This window comes from Dermochelys coriacea, chromosome 5 (genome assembly GCF_009764565.3).
Source record: "Dermochelys coriacea isolate rDerCor1 chromosome 5, rDerCor1.pri.v4, whole genome shotgun sequence".
Classification (NCBI taxonomy): domain Eukaryota; kingdom Metazoa; phylum Chordata; order Testudines; family Dermochelyidae; genus Dermochelys; species Dermochelys coriacea.
In genome coordinates this window covers 42,328,856-42,353,343 of record NC_050072.1, presented here as the reverse complement: position 1 = coordinate 42,353,343, position 24,488 = coordinate 42,328,856, and the positions used below count along the sequence as shown (strand labels likewise).

At 36.7% G+C, this 24,488-nt stretch overlaps 1 protein-coding gene across 4 annotated transcripts in view; it reads left to right on the top strand.

The window, feature by feature from the left end:
• Positions 1-24,488, top strand: part of ADAMTS6 (ADAM metallopeptidase with thrombospondin type 1 motif 6) — a 319,968-nt gene that overhangs the window by 180,430 nt on the left and 115,050 nt on the right. For 2 of the 4 annotated variants that reach the window (XM_038403172.2, XM_038403171.2), the window contains 3 exons: positions 14,925-15,032; positions 22,244-22,389; positions 24,250-24,313. In XM_038403172.2, the coding sequence (XP_038259100.1) occupies positions 14,925-15,032; positions 22,244-22,389; positions 24,250-24,313 (318 nt within the window). The remainder of the gene's footprint in view (positions 1-14,924; positions 15,033-22,243; positions 22,390-24,249; positions 24,314-24,488) is intronic. The other 2 variants (XM_043514172.1, XM_043514173.1) reach the window with 2 other exon arrangements.

The window sequence follows — 24,488 nt, the reverse complement described above, 5'->3', positions numbered from 1 at the left end:
TTTCATTTTTTAATTTAAAGCTACATTTTGCGGTCATTTTCTACTTGTTTTTTTTTTTTTTGCCAGGTCTATCCGTTTCAATTCATATTTGCTGGCATTGAGGTTGTTTCATACGCTGCTCAAATCTCCTACTAAAAAAAGATAATTGGGCAGGAACACAGAGTAATGAGAAACTAAATAGCCAAAAAGGATACTAAAATAGCTGCTGATAAGAATGGTAGAGTGAAAGATTTATTCTCCCCCACCAAATTTCAATTGAATTTCCAGTAGGGATAGCAATAGCTATTTGCACACTACTATTTTAAACAGTTTATGCAATGTATTTTAAAATATTGTTTTAAAGAAAATCTTGCAGCCCAAGATTTTACATCTGTTAAAATGATGCTTTCATCAATGATAGTCATCAAATAAATTCAGCAGGTGAAGATTAAATCTGAATAAAGCTAAAAAAGTTCATTTTGTAATTTACAATAGTACTGTTTTAAATGAATCATTTATAATATATGAAAGAAAATTAAAATATTTAGATCATTCAAAAAACAGTGTAATCATTGCACTTGCAGTAATCACTTCTAATAGAGCTAAAATACAGAGGGAGTTTGTTTTTAATAACCTTTGGGTGATAAATCAGTATCATTCTTGGGATGGGTTTTAGGCTGATCATATAGGGCAATGGATTTAATAATTTTATCTTGCTGGCTGGGTGGGTGGATCTCCCATTCTTGATCCCCCACCAAAGCAGTTTTGGCCTTTATTGTTTCTCTTTAAGTTCTTACTCCTTACCCCTTCTGGTTTCAGGGCCATGTTTTCTCTCAGTACATCTAGGGCACACTCTCCTTTTTTCTTCTTTCAAATTCCCGTCATACACTCTCTCTACTTTCAGAATAAGAAAATTTTCAGGCATTTAAACCATTTTCGGGACCATGCCCTTTTGAAGTATACTGCATTTTAAATCAAACTGGAAAGTTAATTTTGTGCAAAAACTGGCCAATGCACATGTATATTAACTTTTTCATAGTCTCTTTGCTAAATTATATTATCATTGTTGTTGATTATCATACTGTATGGTAGTATTCTGTTCTTAAACCAGTATCTTTCCCTTAAATATGAAAACAAATAGACATAAGGAAGATTTATGTAATCTTGGGTTCATGATTCTTGCTTTCTTTTTCTTAATTTTTTTCTTTGTGTATTATGTTAAGAAAGACTCCTGTGTAGCTACGAAACAGGCTGAAAACCTAGAAGAATTAAGACACTATTTAAAACAAACCAGTAATCTTAGTGCGACATCACCAATGCTGTGAACTGATGTGATCTAATGTACCACATCAGTGAGTCAAGCAACAATTCTAAAAAAGTGTCTCAAGGAAAATAAATCACTTTTTAAGAGGATCTAAATACAGGATTCAGAATTGTATATATTTACACAACAGATTATTTTGAAAGTCCTAGTACATCCTATCTGGGAAATAATGTACATTTAAAACATTATCCAGAATAACCATAATGTATCTGAAAATGCAATTATTATCATGTAAATGGTACACATTTCAAGTGATGACTTTGAGGAAAGAGGAATGACTTCTCTGGGAGTTTGATAACAGTTTGGGAATATTCACGTGGGCTACTCACATGAGCAAGGGTTTGCAGGACTGAATTCTGGATCTAAATGCTAGGAAGAGCTAGGCTGAATATTTATTTATATATTTTCATTTAAAAACAAGCACATAAACAATGCTTTGGGTGCCCTGCTTAATTTAATTTTCACAGTAAATCATTGTAATAGCTTTGTCATCTCACTCCAATAAAATAATATACAAATATGCACCAGTAGACATAATAAAATAAAAGCTCATTCACAGTAGACATAATATAATCCTTCCAACAGTCAGTCCTCTCCCTGCTTGTGGGAAAAGATGGGCATTATAGTGTGTCCATTAGGTTAACAAATTTGTACCTTGGTGCCCAAAAAAGGAACGAATTCTGAAGTAAAGAAAACTTTGCAGTGCTCTAACAGTAGATCCCTTTCTCTAGCTTGACTGACTCCACTGATCTCAGCTATGGCTGTATGGTATGGGAAGAGAGACTGTCAACCTCTCAAATAGAACTGCTTGGGAATTTTCTAGTGAAATGATTTTTCATTAGAAAATGCCAGTATGTCAAAACCAAAACTTTTCATAAGAATGTACCAGTCTTGACAAAGCTTTCATCAGGAAATGTTTCTCAGAACCAGGATGGAATTTCTGGTCAAAATGAGAGCGATATTCCCGCACCCCAGAATAGTCCACAGGTTAGGATGCTCACTGGGGATGTGACAGACCTAGGCTAAAACTTCAGTCTTCAGGTGAGTGTCCTATTCACCAGGCTATTGTAGGGTGGGTCTTTTTCAAGTTGTCCTGTTGTAGCTGTTCCACTTCATATAATTAATTAATTGGTCTAGTGAGAGTGACTCTATAGCTCAGTGGTTCAGGCACTTAGTTAGAATATGGGAGACTCAGGTTTGTGTCCCTGCTCTGCTATTTTCCTGCATCCCAAGACAGAGCCCTAACCACTGAGCTACTGAGTCAGTCTCTCTCAAAAAGAAAAGGAGTACTTGTGGCACCTTAGAGACTAACAAATTTATTAGAGCATAAGCTTTCGTGAGCTACAGCTCACTTCATCGGATGCATTTGGTGGAAAAAACAGAGGAGAGATTTATATACACACACACACAGAGAACATGAAACCCATTGTTTCCACCAAATGCATCCGATGAAGTGAGCTGTAGCTCACGAAAGCTTATGCTCTAATAAATTTGTTAGTCTCTAAGGTGCCACAAGTACTCCTTTTCTTTTTGCGAATACAGACTAACACGGCTGCTACTCTGAAACCTGTGATTATGCAAGTCTCTCTCACTGTCTCCAGTTGGAACAGGTTTCAGAGTAGCAGCCGTGTTAGTCTGTATTCGCAAAAAGAAAAGGAGTACCCGTGGCACCTTAGAGACTAACAAATTTATTAGAGCATAAGCTTTCGTGAGCTACAGCTCACTTCATCGGATGCATTTGGTGGAAAAAGCAGAGGAGAGATTTATATACACACACACAGAGAACATGAAACAATGCAGTTGGAACAGTTTCACTTTGTATAAATAATTAAATATTCATGGGGTCAGAGAGAGCGAGACACACTGACTCTATAGCCAATGGTTAGGGAACTCACTTAGGATGTTTGAGATTGACGTTCAAATCCCTGCTTCAATGACTATTTAACTATTTATTCTCAGTGAAACTGTTCCAATAGAAGAGCTTGTGGGAGACATACCCTGGAGTAGCCAAAAGCCTAGTAGATAGGGTGCTGATGTTCACGTCCCTGGCCCAAATCAGGAAGAGCAAGGACTTGAACCTGGATCTCCCATAAGTTAGGTCAGTGCTCCAATCACTGGTCTTTTGGGTGTTCCAGGGCAGGAAACTTTAGTTGGAATGGGAAAATTTTATGCTTTATAGGTAAGGCCTTACTTAAATTGTGGGATGACTGTCCAAAAACTGCTGAATTGTGGACAAGCCATGGAAAATCACAGAAAAGTAATAATGGACCTTATTATTTGCAGTAATAAGATCTATTATTACTTTTTTTGCGATTTTCCACTGTTGGCTGCCTGGGGCTGAGAGCAGGGGCTCTGCATTGTCAGCCACCCAGGCCTCCCACTGTCAAAATTGCGGTGGAAGACGAATATTGCGGAATCTGCAATTTCCGCAATATTGCAAATTAAGTAGGGTGTGATTTATAGGTGTAATCTATCCTGGACATGTATTGACAGACACTGCAATATTAAAGCCTGTGGGAAAGATTCTGCTATCATTTACACCTATACAAATTCCATTGTCTTAAAAAGCTAAAAAAAAAGTCTTCAATAGACCTGCATAAATGAAAGCAGAATTTGTTTATTGTTAATTGAATGCATCCGTCCCACTTGGGGCTGTGACCTCCTCAGCAGTCAAAATCTCAGATAGTACTACAGCCCAGATCCCATCCTCCAGTAAAGATGCTCACAGTCAGAAATGAGTCAGAAAGGAAAGAAAACTTCAAAATTCCCCTTAAAAACTTCCCTGTCATATCTAGGTAGACAGCCATTAGGGACTATTTAGATTTATTTAAGGCCCTACTTAATTTGTGATATTGCAGAAATTGCAGATCCCACAATATTAGGCTTCCACTGTAATTTTGATAGCAGGAGCCCCTGCTATGCACTGTGCTGACAGTGTGAGCCCTGGTCACTCTGGGGCTGAAAGCAGGAGCCCTCACTCTCAGCCCCAGGCCGACAGTGGGAGCCCCTGCTCTCAGCCCAGAGCAGCCGACAACGGAAAATCATGGAAAAGTAATAATGGGACTTTTTACCACAAATAATTATTTCTTTTCTGCAATTTTCTGAGGCTTGTCCTCATGGGCAGCGGGTATAATAGGCCAGGGAGGCTGCCTCTGCCACCGGATGCCTGGTTGTGGAGTTTGGCGGGGGGAAGTTTTGCTTTATTATGCTCCGTGCAGGTCCCGGAGCAGCTGAGGAGGCGGTATGTGCTATTCAGCTTTCTGGGCTGGACTCTGGAGAGATTACTGATGAACCCAGGAAGCTGAGTAGCAGATCTATTTTATATATTTAAGCTGGGATTTTCAAAGGGTCTTAAGGGAATTAAGGGCCCAACTCCCATTGATTTTTGATCAGTGTTGGGCATCTAACTTTCCTTTGTGCCTTTGAAAATTCTAGGCTTATATTATTATTTAGAAAAAAAATTGACTGAAAACCATCTAGTTGCACTCATAGCTAGCCTTTATAAGTGATTTCTATCACTGTTTCCCTCCTCATTCTCTCTATGTGCTTATTACATTTACTTGTTACTTCTGGTCTCAAAATAGATCCTAATCTTGCAAACACTTGAGCACATTCTTAACTTTAAACACCTGAGGAGTCCCATTTATGACTCACGCTTAATTTAAGTACATGCACAAGTATTTACCTCAGATTGTGGGTGCTTCAGTGACACTATCTATGTGTTTGTATGAAATGTAATACAAGGGGGCCTTGACTGTGATGAGGTCTGGCTAGTAGTGGTGGTGATTACACTCTTATGATTACTACTACTACTAAACAAAATATCCTCTCTCCTCAGTTGTCCTTCTTCCTACTGACAACACAGTTTCAGTGGGAGCCTGGCTGCCATTAGCTGGGTCTCCCTCTGGTTGTCTTGTAATAGTCAATATTGGCCTAACAGAAATAGTCAATATTGGCCTAACACTTCTCCCATTGAATCCAGTGGCAAAACTCCATAGAGTTAGCCCTAGAGCACTTTTGAAAACCCCACGTGGGGAGATAATGCTAATTGAGGAATATTAACTCCTTCTTAGATATCTACTACGATAATCTTGGAATCATAAGAGGACAGTGACACAGGATGTTGCCTACCTCCTGAGGCCCTTACACTCAATAAGCCCTTTGGAGCTCCTCTCATGCTGATCTATAATGAAGATATATCCACAGGGTGCCAGGGAATTACCAGAGGCAAATATGAGATCTCAGTGGAGTTACTTTAAATTTATACCTATGTAAATGAGGTAGAAGACTTGTCCCAACGTATATAAAATGTGAATTTTCTGTATAAATTACATTTTCAGAGTTGTGTGGAATTTTAGCCTTATGACTTTCATTGGGCCAAATTCTGCCATAAGATACATGTGTACAGCTCTTTCTGATGTCAGTGAATGCCTTAAAGGCACTGCCCCTTATTAAGTGCAGTGCAGAGGAGTTTTCTGCGGTATTTTGGCACTGTAGTTCCCTGGCATTCATGTGGAACATGGATACTGCTACACCTTTGAAGTTGATGTAGTGTGCATTCCTCTGTGTGGCAGCCAACCATGGCCCCAAACTTCCCCATTCTCTTTGAGTGCTAGTGCCACTGGTGGTGCAAGATCTCTTTGTCTTTGAGCAAATGCAATGAGGACATTTGTCACTGGTTTCTGCATAAGGACAAGAAAGGGGGGAAGGCTCCTTGCCTTGTCTCCCCAAAACCTGGAGCACCTGCACAATGACTGGTCAAAGTCTGGCTCTGGGTTAATTCAGGAAGGAATCTCAGCTTTGTCTTTGAATTTTCTTGTTTTATTAGTTTAAATAATACTTGAAATATGCATGACTTTTTAACTATGGTTTTTGTGGTTTAAAATAATGCATAGCTTTATTGCTGGTTTGCATCAAGTCATAGTACTGGGCCACAGATTCTTAGGGCAATGGCTAAAACCTCAGACATTTTTATAGAGGTTAACACTTTATGCATATGGTTGACTTTGTTGTGGTGCATTTTATTATCTGTGAAGATGTTGACTGCTAATGTGGACTTATGGATAGTGCTTAGCCATTCTTTAGTACACTAATTGCCTCCCTTGCTGCTGCACCTTTAATGGAATACAGGCAGATACATAAGGGGCCAAACTTTGTTTCATGTGCCAATGCCTGCTTCTACTGGGGGAGCCATCTGTGCACATCTAAAGATAGAGTACATCAAGTAATGTACTTTAGCAGGGACTGATATTTCTCTTGTTGGTCATGGTCTGATGTGTGTAATCAAGTGCTCCAGTCAAATTGTCAGCTATGATACCAGTAAATTCAAATGTCAGAGTTCTTATTTGCATTTTGTTTGTGCTATCTGAGTTAGGATTGCCAACTTTATAATCACACAAAACCAAACACCCTTGCCCTGCCTCCTGCCCCTTCTCAGAGGCCCCGCCCCCTGCTCACTCCATTCCCCCTCCTCTGTCATCACTCTCCCCCACCCTCATTCACTCGCTCTTTTTCACCAGGCTGAGGCAGGGGTTTAGGGTGCAACAGTGGGTGAGGTCTCTGGCTGGGGGGTGCAGTCTCCAGGGTGGGGCCAGAAATGAAGGTTCAGAGTGTGGGAGAGGGCTCTGGGATGAGGCAGGGAGTTGAGATGTGGGCTCTGGGGTGGGGCCTGGGATGAGGGTTTTGGGGTGCAGGAGGGGGTTTTGGGCTTGGGGGAAGCCAAGGGGTTTAGAGTGTGGCAGGGGGCTCCAGGATGAGTCAGGGAGTTGGGGTTTGGGAGGGGGTATGGGCTCTGGGCTGGGGGGTGTGGGTTCCAGAGTGGGGCCGGAAATTAGGGGTTCATGTGCGGAAGGGGGCTCCAGCCTAGGGCAGGGGATTGGGGTGCAGGCTCCAGGAGGGTGTATGGATGCAGGAGGGGGTTCAGAGCTCAGCCAGGGGGTTGGGGTGCCAGAGGGGGTATGGAGAGTGGGCTTCTGGAGATGCTTACCTTGGGGGATTCCCCAGAAGCGGCTGGTATGTCCCTCGACTCCTAGGCGGAGGTGCGGACAAGCAGTGGTGTGTGCCGCCTCTACCTGTAGCCGCCGCCCCAAGTTTGCGGCCAATGAGATCTGCAGAGCTGGTGCACGGGGTGGGGGCAGCGCGCAGAGTGCCCCTGGACGTCCCTTCACCTAGGAGCCAGAGGGACATGTCGCTGCTTCCGGGAGCCATGTGGAGCCAGGTAGGGAGCCTGCCAGCCCCGCCAACCGGATTTTTAATGGCCCGGTGAGCAGTGCTGACCGGAGCCACCAGGGTCCCTTTTCGACCGGACATTCCGGTCGAAAACTGGATACCTGGCAACCTTAATCTGAGTGCAAATGAAGTTCAAGTCATGCAACCTGCAATAGGAAGCACTCACATTGCCTCAAAATGGACAGCCTCAGCACACATTCTCACACCAGGGAGTGCTCCTCTACTTTCAACAGCCTACCTAAGATGGGCACACACACATCACATTGGCACTGGAGAGCACTCATGTTTCCTACCAAATAGATTTCCCAGCAATGGCTGGACTAGCTGTGCCTCTTGGGAAGCCTGTTATGAGGCAGTGGGAATGCCCATGAACCTGATTGCCATCAATGGAAAGTTACTGGAAACGTTAATGCATCAATCAAGTGGCACTGATATTCATACCTTCACTGCTGCAGACTCCCTGAGGATCCAATTCTCTGCCTTCTACTGCCCAGGTTTATACTTCTGTTTCCTTCCTTGAGTAGATTGCTGTGCCAGGGAAAGTTAAGGACTATATGTGGCTTATCTGAATTTTAGGAACAGAGCTTAAAGCCTCTTGCAGCTGGTCTCAGCATACACTGTCAGAATATCTTAACTAAAAAGAAAATGGCCAATTAATTTTCATACTTTTCAAATCCAGAAAAAAATAACGGAGAAGAATGAATGGGCAGCAATTATTTCCGGTTCTACAGTACTTCTTTCAGTGGAAAATAAAACTGCAAAAGGATTGAAGTTATAGTAGACATTGTAGTGAGGTGCTCTAGTTTTAAATATTCAGAGGGCATAAAAGTAATGTATTGTCACACTTGTATTTTGACATACTAATGCATGTTTTATATATATAGAAATAATCAATGCTGCAGAAGTAGCATGACCTACCACTTGCGATGAATGAAGTGTTCCTTGTTGTACACAAGTAACCTACTCCAGCTAAGTGATGTTGATGAGATATGCTGTTAGCCTAACTTGGGGCCTTTGTGATGATGGAAGTAAATGTGAGGAAGTGAGAGCAGATTCTGAGAGATGCTTTTCCAAAAAAAAAAAAAAAAAGAAAAATCAACTGGGGGTCTTCACCTGAATAACTGACAGTTTCCACCTTTTCTTCGTTCCCTCAACCACTGATATTATGAGATATAGTGTGAATTATGTTTTCATAAATTCCTATCTAGTCCCTCCTAACTCGCTGTATTGTGACCTTCTTTTTCCACTTGATTCATATCACACTGAAGTCACATTGTATTTTAATGTTTGTGTTTGTCAGAAGAGCCTAAATAATTCAATTGGGCACTGATTTATACCTTTTTGTATCTAGTTTATAAATGTGTGCTAAAACTTTTTGTAGGCTGAGAGAGGATCTGAGCTTTTAACATTATGCTTTATCGTTATAGGCTCTCTAATATCTATTATTCTTTAAGGTGAGAGTATCTTGGCTATCAAGTGCAAAATCTATTATCACTTAGGATCCAATCATGCAGGTCTTTCTAATTCAAAATTATTGAAGTCTGTCAGAGTTTTGCCTCAGAAGTACTTTCATGATCATTCCCCGAAGTAAAAACCAGTTTGAACTACTGCTTTGTTCTTGAACAGTACTTGCATCTTTTTTTAAGATTAGCTTGGGTTCTGTTAAGGAGGACCATAGACTTGGCTCTTTCTAATACTTCGTGGGTTTTTCATCCTTTTCCATCCTTTGCCTTACAGACTCCCACAAAGGCAACATCAACCACCATCCTGACTCAACTCCCACTTTCCCCACCAAAGCACTCCTGTGTTCATCTCTCCCTATCTTTAAAGATGTACACCAGAGCACACAAAAATTAAATGTAGGCATACCACCAAGGCATGTAAGCCCGGTAGTTCAATTTTAAATGGAGGAAGGAGAGCCAGCGACCAAATGGGGGTCACAGAAGGATGGTAGATTACAAAATGGATTAGGAGCCATAAATGACAGTTTAGAGGCTGGAAGGTGGTTGGGACAGAGATAGGAAAAGCTGTGTGGGTCTGAAAGAAAAGGTGTTTGTTTCAGGCTGACTTACTGAGTGGAATCGCTGTAGTTTTGGAAAAGTTCAGATAAGCACCCAATACTTAGTCAAATAAGATGGTAACATAATATATATAGATCGTCTAAGTTTAAGAATGACACTTCACATTCCTTCAGCATGTTTTGATTCATAACATGCTGCGCTGCTTAATGAGCATTTATGGAAATGGAGCATTAAAAATATTAACTTTTGGGTGCTTATCTGAACTGAGCAAAACCTCTGAATTGTCTGAGGTTCACCCATGATTCATTCATCACCCTCATATTCTTAACATGTTACAAATAATATTTTTGTTGTGAGGGTGGAAATAAACCAGGCAGAAATTTTTGTAGATCTCAATTATGTCAGAATTCAAGAAAATTATTTTAATGCTCTATTTTAACAAATGCTCATCAAAAGGTGCAGCATATTACGGATCAATACATTCTGAAAGAATGTAAAGTTCCGATTTTTAAGATTTTAAAATTTTATTAAAGAAAATCAAATCTCAATTTTATCGTTCATGTTTGTAGTCAGTGTCTTTCCCATCTTATTTTTCTGAATATTTTGGGTTTGAAAAAAGCCAAATTCTTTAATGAATTTTATTTGAGGCTTTCATTTGAGTCTAGATTTTGGAAACAGCACAGCAAGTTGATCTTTCTCGTATTATTGAGTTTTCATTGTGCTGTATTGTTATTATCATTTTATCATTATCATTATTAATATTAATATGTAGGATGCTTATCTGTTACATAATTTAAAAATGACTGTATGTAACTCTGCATGACATACAGAAAGAGGCTCCATCATTTATAGCATGTAGGCAAAGGAAGATAATTTGATTTGCTGTTTTTTTTCTCTAGATGGGTTCAGCTTTGTTTAAATTACTGCAAATACAACCATCCGAATTCCAAACTGAAGTCATGGAGCCCTAAGATACACCGTTACAGGTTGTCATCTATCTTGTCTTAATCTTATGAAAGGCCTCAGCTTCAGTTTATGTTTCCTGGATTTTTAAAACACTTTCCATTGTTTTCTTTAGAAATTAATAGTTATTACATCCAGAAATCCAGTCACTGACTTTGAGCTCACTGATTAGCTTTCGGATTGTTTCCTTCTTTTACCATGATCCTTTTTATACAACAAGATTAAGATCTGTTTGAAGTCAGGGAAAGGATATACTATCCTCATTTGATGTCCTAAAAGGAGTGGGGCTATCAGGTCACCTTATGTAGATTTTGTTTGTTTGTTTGTTTTGTGTGATAAAACATCAGTATCCTTTTTAATAGTGGCTCTGGCCCTGACCTTTCCAGGGCAGTGCTCTCCCATGGTTTTCAGACTGGCTTATTGGAAACAGCTGTTTAGAGATGTTACTGATAGGATAATGGTAATAAGGAGAGTGTCTCAAATCCATAATCAAGGAGTAAAGTTAGTGCTAGGTTTGGGGCTGCCCTGGAAGGCAGAAAGCTTTTGCATCATAATAATTCTTTTAAAGCCTTTCTTTCTAATTTTTCCAAAATTAGTTGAAAATAAAGAACACACTGAGTCAGATTTATCCCTGGTGTAATTCCAATTTAATTCAATAGAGTTATGTTACAGATATCTCTATTTTAACTTTTATTCTTTTAAATTAGCATATTAGGGGAAAACAAACTTTTTCATATTTGTTATAATATGTAAAAGAATCTACCGAAATATGTTTTTATTTGTTTAAATTCTCTACATAGAATGATAAATTGTGTTGTTGTGGTCAGTAAGGCCTTAGTACTGTCCATGATTTTCCACAAATAAAAATATTATATACATGTGGAGTGATATGATGTCATAATTTTTTAAGTAGAACTCCCTTATTATTTATATGGGGAGTACTGCTTAAAAACTAGTATGGAAAATCCCTTGATAGTTTTACTTAATTCTTTATTTCATTCCTTATGTACCAATCCTGCAGTTTTTACTGAGGCAAACTCCCACTGAAGCTAATTCTGAGTAAAGACTGGGTTCATAATATTACTTAGCTCTTATACAGCACTTTTCATTAGTAGATCACAAAGTGCTTTACAAAAAAGGTAAGCATCATTATCCTCATCTTACAAATAGGGAAACAGAAGTGAAAGGACTTGCACAAGATCACCCAGTGGCTGAGCTGTGAATGGAACTCAGGTCTTCTGCGTCTCCTACCAAGTTATTTATTTGTAGTTACACACTATAGAGTAAGATTCATCTGTATGCTACAGTAACTTTGTGCTGCTCAGATGCCACAAAGTAGCCCGGGTGCAGCAGAGAATCTGTCCCATAATTGTCAAGAAATGTTTTACGTTTAATAATTCTTCACTTTGATACTGCTACTTTGACATTGGATGGATGAAATGTTTGTTCTAATGATCATTTGTCCCTTAATAGTAAAGTACAAATACGGTAGATATCAATCTCAACTGAGGGAAACTATAGATACTGATATTTGAAGTTAAAGTTAGACTTTGAAAACTGTAGGCTGTGCTGAAATTTATCTTACTAGCAGCTAAGCTGTTAGGTAGTCTAGAGATATGGTAATCATTCAGATGACCCTGGAATTTAAAGGTGTTTAAAATCCAAACCAGGATCCAAATCTGACTTTTGCAAATGGCTTCTGTCTTTATGAGTGGAATCAAAACTCTGTATCCAAAAACACAAAAACTATGGGCTGTTTAAAATCCTGATCCAGACTTCGCAACCTGAGCCCAACTATTAATTTAAACATTAAAGTTGCTTAGGTGTGAACATAAATAGTGAGGTTACGTGCAGGATGATCACAAATGAGGTGAGATCTCTTTGACATTTGCATCAATATGAAAAGATGTCTAAGACACATGTTGTGGCACATGAGCCAAAAGATAATGAAATGGGACATGAGATCCCCATACCTTATCTGAAAGCAGAAACAAAAAAATTTCAGATGTTTCATTTGGAATCCTTTCTAAAATGGATTGGAGTCAGGAGTCCTGGTTAAAGTAATATGTTTATGGTTTGATATGAATTTTGAAACAGAGTTTAATCAAAGTAAAATTAATAAATCCATGAAATAGATTTTTCAAGGTGTTACTTTTTTGGCTTGTCTTCTTTGCTTTCCCTCCTCTCCATGATCTGTTAAGCAATATAAGCATCTGACAATGTGTTTCTTTATATATGAGACTGTTGCCACATGAGCAGTCTAGGTGCTGCAAAGGCAGGAGTCTTTCTCAATATGAGATTATCCAAATAAGTGTTTTCAATACTTCAGTGGGGGGAAAATCCTAAATTTGAAAATGAAGGCAGTTTCCCCATCAGTCATCATAAAAAATCCAGGATTGCTTTTGCACATGGCAACATCTTTCCTAAAAGGAGTCACTGAAATAATCAGATTTTCTGAGTAATCTCATCAACTTCAATAGAGCTCTAACGGGTCAATAGAAAATTGAACTTCAACTGGTTTAAAATTAAACTGGGTGCACACAGGGTGCAGACCATATAGTTAAAAATGGGACAAAAGCTCTAGAAAGTAACAAAGCCTTGATGCCCTCAGTACTTATTCTCCAGCCAGCTAGGACCATTCTATTGCAATGTATTTTAGAAAATCGTTCCTTAATATTCCATATTTGTACCAACATTGAAGCTAAGAACACCAGGAGCCCAATCCTGCAAACATTCTCTGTGCACATCTCTCACTAATTTTAATTACTTCAGTGGAAATTTTGCATACAGGGTGGCCTGCAAGATTGGATTCTAAGTTACTAATATTCAGTGGAAGTGTATAGTACAGGATCATTACTATAGCTACCAATAAATAAATATGTACAGTAATATTTCTGTATGTATTATAATGGAAGAAAACTGAATCTTGCAGCAAAGTTTAATAGTTTTTACAAGCAAGGTGCATATAAAATACAGCCTTAATCTAGATGTGGAAGACAGAGAACCTAATTATAAAAGTACACTGTATTAGTAAAAATATCATTATAAAATGTGAAAGGTAAGATAAAAGTGCTTCAGAATGGAAATTTTCACTTCTTTTAAATCTAAACTTTTCTAAAAGAGGGAACATAATGAGGCCTGATAGTCATTTCTTCAGCGAAACAGTGAATTTTGAGGGGAGAGTTGACCAATATCTTGACTTATTGGCACTGCCTTTTCCTTTAATTCTTTATATATGTGTTTGTCTGCATGTAAAATACTATTAGGATATTATGTTAAACCACCATTAAAAGAGCTATAATAGAAATAAAAATTGCATTGGATCATTAAAACATCTCTCTGATTATTTATCTTTGCATTTTAAATTTAAAATTTGTATTTCTTTGGGTTTAACAATAAAAAGCCCCACCTATAAATAAAGTCTAGACACCCCGACAATTATTAGATTTCCATCCACATAAAGGTATCACCTCCCAGTGTAACACAAAAATTACTATACAAACCAATAAATACAAAAGCAAAATATGCCCCATTCCAGTACACATAAAGAACATGATCCAAAAGCCAGTGAAGTGAAAAGAAAGACTCCTAAAGACTTCAGAGGTGTTTGGGTCAGGGCCCAAAACCCCAAGCCTTCAACCTTTCTCAGAAGCCCTATAAATGGATGGCTTTTGCAGCATACCCAGATGGTCCACAAATCTGGGCTAATTAAAATGCATAGAATTTCAAGTGCAAAAGTCAAAGATAAAGTATTTTAGAAGAAAAACTATATTGATTTATTTGATACCATCAATAGTTTGGGGCATGATGATATAAATCATCTATGAAAATCTCATTTATAAATTTGGGAAGTCTAAAAGAAATCTTTAATTTAGTATATTATTCAATTATTACAAAATTTACATACATCATTTTAGTTAACAGTAGCCTGAGCTCAGAACCTGCATGGTTTAAAATAAAATACAATATTGCTTTTTTGTATTTCGGAAGTAAAGTTATCATTCTACAATTGGATATTTGGTGTGGATAGGTAAGGTAATGGGGATACATCAGCAGACAGTAAGACTTCTTTTAAAAAGACACCAAATACAATATTAGCATTAAGCAGCAGGTTCTGCTTATGACAGAACATCACTTCCATGGAAACATGGAAGACACATTTTTGTAATATACTGTTGATACTGCCAGATTTTGTTGGCAGAATATTCTTAGGCAAAGTATAGTGGCTTTGAAATTGCTCCAAAATAGTTTCCAAACTCTTTTAAAATACATATATAAAAATTCTACCCATTCTTATTATCTCTATTCAAAACAAACCATGTGTGTGTGCGCATACACACTTTTGTTGGAGGACTGGAAATAATTTTAGATTGTTATTCTGATCAACTTGCTTCTGCCTTCTTTCCTAGGAAGTGTGTAGAGAGCTCTGGTGCCTCAGCAAAAGTAACCGCTGTGTTACTAACAGCATTCCAGCAGCTGAGGGTACTCTTTGCCAGACAGGGAGCATTGAGAAAGGGGTGAGTTCAAATGATTTATTGTTTTAGAAGAAATATAAACACTGCAAAAATGAAAAACTGAAAGTGCTTACTCTTTGATGCTTAGATGACATGCACTAATTCAGAATGTATTTGCATAATGAACTCCTCCCTAGTGGAAAAGTCCTAAATAATTTGATACAAAATACCTTTTTTTAAAATCTGTATCTATAATTTAATAAGAATTTTATCCTTGTTCTAGAATTTTATAGGTTGGCTTGAAAAATATGTAGAAAGGGTGTTATCCTCTATCAAATTCTATAGGTTTACAAATAAATTTCCATAAAACCCCAATTGATTTAATCTTTATTAAATTATATAGTACTCTTCCATAATGGATTATTTTAACTCTGGGCTCACCGTGTTTTCATGAATGAGCCATGACATATATCTGGAGATTGAAAGTTTGTATTTTGTTCGAAGATAAAAAAAAACTTTATTCTTCCAGCAATAAGCCAAATCACTCAGGCATGTAGAAAAAAGCTGTCATAGTAAAAGGCTTCTTTATGGTTCCACATTTACCACTGACAGCTGTTTTGGCTTTTAGAGTTATTTCTATAAAACCTTGTTGTTTTCATAACTACTCAGTTTTAAAGGACTTTTCCATAAGAGCTGATAAACTTTCAGATGATAAGGGTTAACGGTGATATCTGCAGAAAGTAATTGTTTCAGTGGGGATATACAGAAATTTATTCTCTTCTATCTCAGATCTACAAAGGCTGTGTGTGTGTGTGCACATGTATATTTTTAATAAAAAATTTAACATTTTGTGTGGTTAGTAAAGAGCTCTGTTAATTTTTTTCCATGGAAAATTTTATGGCCAAAAATGTGTAGTCCATTCAGAACTATAAGCAGAAAGTGGAAATAGAAATATTTTAAAATAAATCAATTTACTGAATACAGAGAGAAACAGACCTGAAATAACTTGAGTATCATACATCCATTTGCAAGATAATATACAATGCACTTTACACAGGTTTGTTCAAACTGACAAGAATAATTGTATAAAGCCATTCTGATAACTCTCTGGGAATTAGTGTATTTGTCAAAGCTACATTTGTAGATCAGTGTCTAAAATTTACTGCTCCAGACTGGATTTAGACTAACAATGACCACTGTCATCTCTCCTCAGTTCTAACTCCTGCCATGTTAGCTGGGCTAGTTGCAACAAAGATTACACTACATTTTGACTTACAATCTGATGTTTAAATAAAGAGAAAGAGAAAGAAAACTTTTGGAGAGCTGTCATAGTTTATTAATCCTTGCTGATGACTTCATTCAAAATATGCTGAGTTTGGAAGTATTGGTAAACCATGTTAAATAATTTCATTGATGGGGTCATAAAAAATAGAATTTACAGTTAGCTAATAAAAATATAGAGACCTTCACATTCTACCAAAAAAGGAATAATAGAAAATGATAGGATTCTTATTCTTAATCAGCAGTCTAGGTTTATTTTGGAATCATCCACCGTTGCCAATGACAAGAAGCAATTTACCTCTATTTATATCTTTAAACCCATGAGACTACAGTGAAGAAGTAAAAATGCTCTAAAACACTGTTAGTGTCCATTTGCCAGAGATTACAATCATTCTCTTCTCTACAAAATATCATGTCCAGTCATCAGACACTTATTCCATCATTGGATTTTAGTAGCAGTCATGGGAGCATGTATATTTTTTACAAATATAAAATTATTAATTCCATTAAACAGTAAAGAAGCTTATCTTTAAATTGGAACTTCAAAGTATCCTATAAATTAGTAGTTCCTGATAGCAAAAAGCCATAAAGCACAAATTCTTTCCAAATACGAGGTTCAGTTCACCACACACTATAGAGAAAATAATAGCTTACATTTCTGTAACACCTATTATTATTATTAACACATATATTGAAGTTGTGCCTAAAGGCCACAACTGAATAGGTCCCCACTGTGCTAGGCACAGTCCAATCATATTATAAATGACAATACCTATCCCAAAAAGCTTAACTGTACTTAAAACATATTGAGAAAACCAATTTCTGCTTTCAATTTAATTGGCATAAATTCTGAATAAATGTGTTAAGTCAATGAAGTTACTCCAGATTTACAATGGTGTAAATGAGAGTAGAATTTGGTCCAGAGTGCAAGTGTGTGTAGTAAAGGCATATCTGCAGAGCTGGCAGCAAGATCTGTAATTCAGATTTCCTAACACTTTTTATTACAAGGCCCTGCTTTCAGTTGCTTATAAGCTTGCCAAACTTTATCCCATTTGTGCTGAAATTTTCTATGCGAGTTCTCCCTGAGGCTGAAGATATTTTTGAAAGTTTAAACAGTTATTTCTGACAAAGACATTAGGGAATAATACATTGTTTTACCAATGTAAAAATTCTTATAACTGTTTTGTTGAGAAGCTCTAGTACTTTCGTGCTTCGGTGCAGGGACCTGAAATTTGGCAAGGTGTTACCCTGGGCCAAAATGATGCCTTTTGCTTTCCTGGTGAAAACCCAGCCAGATTTGGCTGAGGTAGGAGCCTTAGATATTATTGTTTGTCCTTCTGTCATACATTGCAGGTCTTCTGATGCTGCTTCTGCATAATATTACATATATAAAATGTACTCTATTATAAAATCGCTAAGATTATTCTTTCTTCATAAATTTATACATTTGTTTTGCTTGGAAAATGGATTATAGATTGCTATCAATTATTTTATTGGTTAAGTTATCTTTAGAAAATTGATACAGTATTGTTCAAACTTTGTCTGTTAGGTAAGTCACCAGCAGTTTTAAAAAAGTTATAACATACCAGGCTGCAAGTAAAAGAATAAATAATGCAAACTTTTATAAATAATATTGCACATTTTTGTCATTACATTTAAAGCAACTCAAAAAGCATTAACTTTTTCTTAAGCCATCAACCTGGACTTGTTTTAGTCAGTTTACCAAAGTCCTCATAATCTGCTTCAGATCTGAAATAGGTGATGAATTGCAGACCATGGCAAAATTACATACAAACAAAAGGTACAGTAGGCAATTTACCCATTTTCAGATGAAGATAAGGTAACTGTTGAAGTTATTTATTTGTAGACACTTTGTTCAGCATCGTTTGGGGGGTATTTATGTAAAGATTTGTATCACTACTGATTTAAACTGCTTTTAAATCATGCCCCCAGCGACATCTTGATTCCAGAAATCTCCTTGATCATATTGTATCCACAGATTTTTCCCATTATTTTGCTTTCCTTAGCCTACTGACACATTTTACTGATTGTGATAATGAAAGTCAACTTGAGCTCCTAAATCAATAGGTTATTTCTTGGAAATGGATATAATTGATAGTAGAGGGTGCACAGCCAAGGTTCTCACAGCAAATTTCAGTTGTAAAATTCTAAATGAACACTATGAGTTGCTTAGGTTTTAAAGAAGAGATTGTTGCATGCAAAGTGTAAATATCCTATACACAAAGAACAGTGTCAGTGGAAAGCTTATTGTTGGATTTTGAACTACATACCATAACAACGTATTATGGAAGCTCCAGTTGCAACACCATAGCTAAGGTGAGAAGAATATTGCCCTTAAAGTAAATTCAACCTCTTTGTATGAAAAATAAGCATATTTCCCTCCAGTGTAACACCTGGCATCACACTTTATTTTGTCTTTAATGATCTTTATAACAGAATAACACAGATTGTTCAAACTTCCCGTATAATTAAAACTCGCTGAAATCTTGTGCCTTGGCTATATTGAAAGCATTGCGAGTTTTTTTCTGATTAATGGACATTTAGTCCCATTTTTTCTCATTACTGAAAGTTACTGCTACAGCAGGGAAAAATAATTCTATCACAGAGTCTTCTATAAAGAACTGCCCTTTTTCAAAATAGCTGCTATTTCCTGTTTTTCTCAATGGGACTGAGGCTATCACACGCTTTTTGCAAATATGACCATTTTGTCCATTCACCTGCTCCTTAGTGTTCTTCTCCTATTCCTGGCAGCAAATGGGGCCACATATTCTGTGTGCCCCCAGTCCCATTAGAAAAATGAGAGGTGGTGGGCCTTTTGAAAGAGGACTTTTTTATTTCTTTGAAAGAGATTTTATTTGCAAACCTCTGCTGAAGGATGAACTGTCAGTTTAAAAAAATAACAGCAAAAATTAGACTGCATCCTAAATATTTCTTTTCAAATGTAACCCATTAAACGCTTTTACCTAACAGAGAGTGGAGGTAGGAGGGGATTTCGGGGTATATGTGTAGCAGGATATAGGGAAGTGCAAGAAGCAGTGGAAATTTGAAGGATCGGGATGGGGGAAGTGTGGTGTACACCCTGTCTGTTTTGTACTGCTCTGGAAAAACCAGGCAGCAGAAAACCCAGTTTGGCTGTTTTGTGGCGCTCCAAAATGGTATAAAGTAGCCAGAGCACACCAGTAAATCTGTCCAGAAAAGTTAAAACTGAAAAATAGATTTAAGATTCTTACTTTGTATCTTCAGATTATTAGAAATACCACATGGTAATAGTCTCTTTCAATTTGTTGTTTTTCTATTAATTTTTTAATTAAAAAAACAAGGACATTTCCTGACAAAAATTATCTTAAAATGGAGTTAAGATTGATAATACATATTACTATTGTAGGGTAGAATACATTACAAAGCTATTGTGACTATCTCAAAACAAAGTGTTATAAACCAAGAAAATTCACATTAAGATGAAATTGAAAAGAAATTCATATATGCTAAGAGTATGGAAACATGCAATCAATGCTTCCAAGCAACTTTAACTTTGCTCTGCAGTGAAAGCAGAAGGGAAAATAAAAATAAACTGTAATATGTCTTTAAAAATCAGTTTAATCAGTAAACACAAATATTAAAATGCCTTAATTATAGTCAATTATGCCTATTGCATGGTGTCACAACAGGGTAGAGTTAAGATTGTTTGGATGTCCTAACTGTACAATTCCATACTTTAAACTTGTTTAGATTTCCTTTAAGTTTAACTTTAACTCTGAATTTCCTGTATTTACAATGCTTGGTTTTGGGATAATTACAACATTCCTATAATATATTTTACCCTAAATTACTGACATATAGTCTCAATTTTAACTCTTTTTTAAAGTAGTTTTTTTCTGGGAATTATGTATTAAATATTGTATCTGTCTCTGTGCAGGTTACTTATATGACCCTCATCAACATAGTATTTGAATTTCCAAGCACTTTTAATAGGCTTATAAAATGGATGCTTGCCTTTAATGGATGGAATCATTATCACTTACTTTTTTACTATAAATATCTGTGTTATTAAAAAAATAAAACTCTTCAAATGTAACTTACTGAAATACTTCTTTACCCACCAGTGCATAACCTAATCTGTGGAAAGCATTTCCTCAAACTATTAAGGAGAAGAGTTTAACAGGATTCAATAAAGAATTAGACATTTATATGAATAATAAGAGTATCTATAGTTACATTAGAAAGGAAAATATAGACCCTCATGCTTCAGGGCATAATCCAGCCACTAAATGCCTGGATTTAGGGAAAGAAACTCCACATGGAGAACTTTGCATCGGACAGATCCATGAATATCTGCATAATCTCCAATCAGTGGGTTTTGTTAGAACCACAGGCACCTTCCAAGGGCAATGAATGAAAAATTCCATTAAAACTGACTACATTTGCTTATGTCAGCTGTGTTTCTTTTAAAGAAAGATCCGGTATTTTGAACTAGGATTTAAAATATTCTGCCTCAGATGTTTTGAATGGGCACATAAGAATGCCCTTTTTTGTTTCTCTAGCTGGTGGAGCATGAGGTTTTGTAAACAGAACTGTGATGTCCTACAGCAGCCCTACTTAAAAAGAAGCTATATTAAAGGTAGACAGCTACAAAAATCCCTATAGCTTAGAAAATGTTATGAAAAAGTGACTGGCATGTGTATGGCTAGCAAAATAAGAAGGCTAAAGCTCTCATTTATTTATGTTTATGCTAAACTCTAATGTGTGTGTGGGGGTATATATAAATACTTCTGTACATGAATGCACTTGTTGAAGGTAAATTACAGTCATTTCATTATTGATATTGCCATGTTTTTTAATGTTTCTTCATTATGATTATGCATATAGCACCTTTTATATCAAAGCACATTTGACAATTTAGAATGGACTTCTTGTTAAAGAATATAATTTTCTGATTGCCCTCCCTACCTGCATTAATTGGAGAGAGAGTGTTTCAGTTTACTGAAAGCCACATCCTTACTCATATAAAACACCTGTTAAAAGTTGGAGTTTTGCCTGAATAACTTCAGGCTATATTCTGCTCTCAATTACATTGCTGTAAATCCAGAGTAACTATGTTCATCTTAAGTAGAGTTACTCTGGATTTTCACCAAGCATAGAAAGCAGAATTTGGTTCTAAATAAGAAGTGCAGGATTTGACCTCATATTACGTAAATAAGATTTGTCATACCAGATTTATGAGATGATAAAGTTATTGTAATCTGCATCATTTTATAATGGGTTCCTGGCTTCATACTGACAATATGTATGTTCAGAGTATGTAACACATATTGCAGATGCTCAGCTATTGTCTGAAAAATATTTCAGTACACACGTTCATTCAGTCTCTGAACAAATAGTAGCTGGCACGTATAATGATTTTCTATACCCCATCCCTGGTGTCTTGGCATTGCTTTTATTATGTCTGCAGTGTTAGTGTACTGAAATACTGCAACAAATTCCTTTTCCATTGTAACTTCACCCAGACTTTTTTTAATAAAAGAAAATATCATCATAAAAATTCCTTAATGGGGAACTTTCCATATTGTGTTATCAAGCTATTAGTTGAATAGTAAGTGGAGTGTTTTTACTTAAGTTGTCTTAGAAACAGATCTTAATGTCTAAATTCTAAAAGAATTGAAAAGACACCAGTCCTCTTTAATGAGAAATTCTAAGTAGGGTTGTGAATAGAAAAAAAGAAAGTTAGTCTTTAAACTTAAGCTCCTGGTGTATGTTAAGGATTTATAATACAGGATTTAGTTAAAGATAATTAACAAATCACATGAGCCCTCACCAATGTCTAAACATGGCTAGAGAAAGTAAAATATCAGTCTGTTATCTATACAGGGAATGCTAATGCCTATAATTGGTCATTGTCTGACCCTTATATTTTTCTGTCCTGATAACTCTATCAGCCTGAAAGCTAATTCTGTGTTTTCTGTAAAATCTTTCAGTGGTGTTATCAGGGAGAGTGCGTACCTTTTGGCACTTGGCCCCAGAGCATAGATGGGGGTTGGGGTCCGTGGTCAATATGGGGAGAGTGCAGCAGGACCTGCGGGGGAGGAGTCTCCTCATCCATAAGACACTGTGACAGTCCAGCGTAAGTAGCTAAAGTAAGCCGGAGCCAACAAAAAGATACATTTGGAAATTATTCAAAATTGTGGTTTCACATATTATCTGTAAAAATGTTTCACTAGTGTGCCAACACTTGTCTTAAAAAGAGCAGACAGAAACAGCTATGCAGGAGAAGTTTGCTAAGCATTGTTTCACATTTTTTAAATGTATGCATTATACATGTACTGTAAAGAAAGTCAGGCTTTATATTTAGCATTAACCAGAAAAACTTTCCTCCACAAACCTATTTATGCAAAATTAATTTATCTATGCCTCAGGTATAATTCTGTCTTCTTAAAATATTACGTCTATGTTGTTCATATTTTATGTAAAATAATGATTGCTATTTAAGTATTAAAAAGCAACACAGAATATTTTAAGGAATATTGTTAGGAATACAAAGAGTTACATACAAATCACAGTGAATAAAAATTACTGCCCATGTAATAAATTTTGCCCATATCACATCTGATACTAATTGTTTTCCTGAGCTGCCACTCCCCATTGACTCTTTATATGGTTTGGCTACTCCTCTCCCCACCACTACTATCTGTTGACCAAGCCAGCTGTCTTCTTCCCCACTGCTCCTATTATTTACAGTTTTGTCCTTCCCTGGTGCTCCTGTCATCTCGGTCTGCTTCTCTGTGTCCTAATCCATGTTCCAGAGAAGGTCTATTAGGCAGGCACTCTTCTTTCTCTCGCCACCACTTCTCATTTTAAGTCAGGAGCTTCTCTTTGCCCCTACAGTTGCTCTTTTTCTGACTAGGCCCCCCCTTGCTTTTTCTACTACTGCTTGCTCTTTTCAGGTTTATTACACCTCATCCTGGCTACTGTTACCTGTAGCCTGGGACACTTCTCTTCAGCCCTACTTTTTTTCTCTTCATGCCTGGTGGTGTCCATTTCCTTCCCCAACACTGCTCTCATAAGACTGAATTCTCCTCAATACATTAGATGACATAAAGATATGATTTTAGAATAATGTTATTTGATTAAGTGTGATATAAAATACCTATGAAATGAAAATTTGTTAAATAAATTTTCTAGTTACTTATAGATATTTAATTAATTTTAAAATAAAATAAAACACTAAGATTTTTTTCTTACCTGCTTTTTACTTAATTATCATCAGCCGGTCATGTGGTGCCTGACTAAACTCTCATAGAAGTCTACGTAGGCTTTCCTTGGACTTCAGAGAGAGATGGATAGGGTCTTGATGACATTGGGCACTTTGAGGGCCAATTTCGGTTCAGTCACACTAATGTAAATCTGGAATGACACTTCAGTGGAGTTACTCCAGATTCACTTCACATTCTGGAATGTGGCTTCAGTGGAGTTATTCCAGATTCACAACTGTGTAATTTAGATCAGAATAAGACAACTGCTCTATAAAGAATGCAGCCTTAGCTACTGACCTCATAATATGACAAATAATCTTTCTATATTTTGTTATATCTACAGATTTAATATGTGAAATTAATACATAATGTTTGCACACTATTCATTATAATTTTGAAAGGCCAGCATGGATAAACAGAAGGAATATATTTTAATTGCAGTTTTATAGTATATAGTTTAATTCTATAGTTTGTGGATCTATGCAAACTACATAAATATTATATAAAGTTAGGATTTTCAAAAGTGCTCTGCAGTGCTCTATTTCTGCTCCCATTGAACTCAATGGTCAAATTCTCATTGATTTTGGTGGGAGAAGAGTTAGGCCAACGTTAAGCACTTTTGAAAATCCAACTGTAAATTGTATATATATAACTGTATTTATTTACATCCTACATACACAGTATAAAGTCATGTATATACTAATACAACACATAAATAAATGTTCTTTCAGACCTTCTGGTGGAGGAAAGTACTGTCTTGGAGAAAGGAAACGATATAGATCCTGTAACACGGATGTGAGTAAAACTGTATTAACCTATAATAATTAATCAGTTGTCTGTTTTTTTCCTCTGGAATCAATGGACAAAATTTGTTTTACTGCACTGCACTTTAAGTGGAGGGTGGGGGCTGTTGTCCAGCTTGCTGGGGGAAAGGGAATAGTGCTTTACGTCCAGGAGGGGAGCGAGGCTG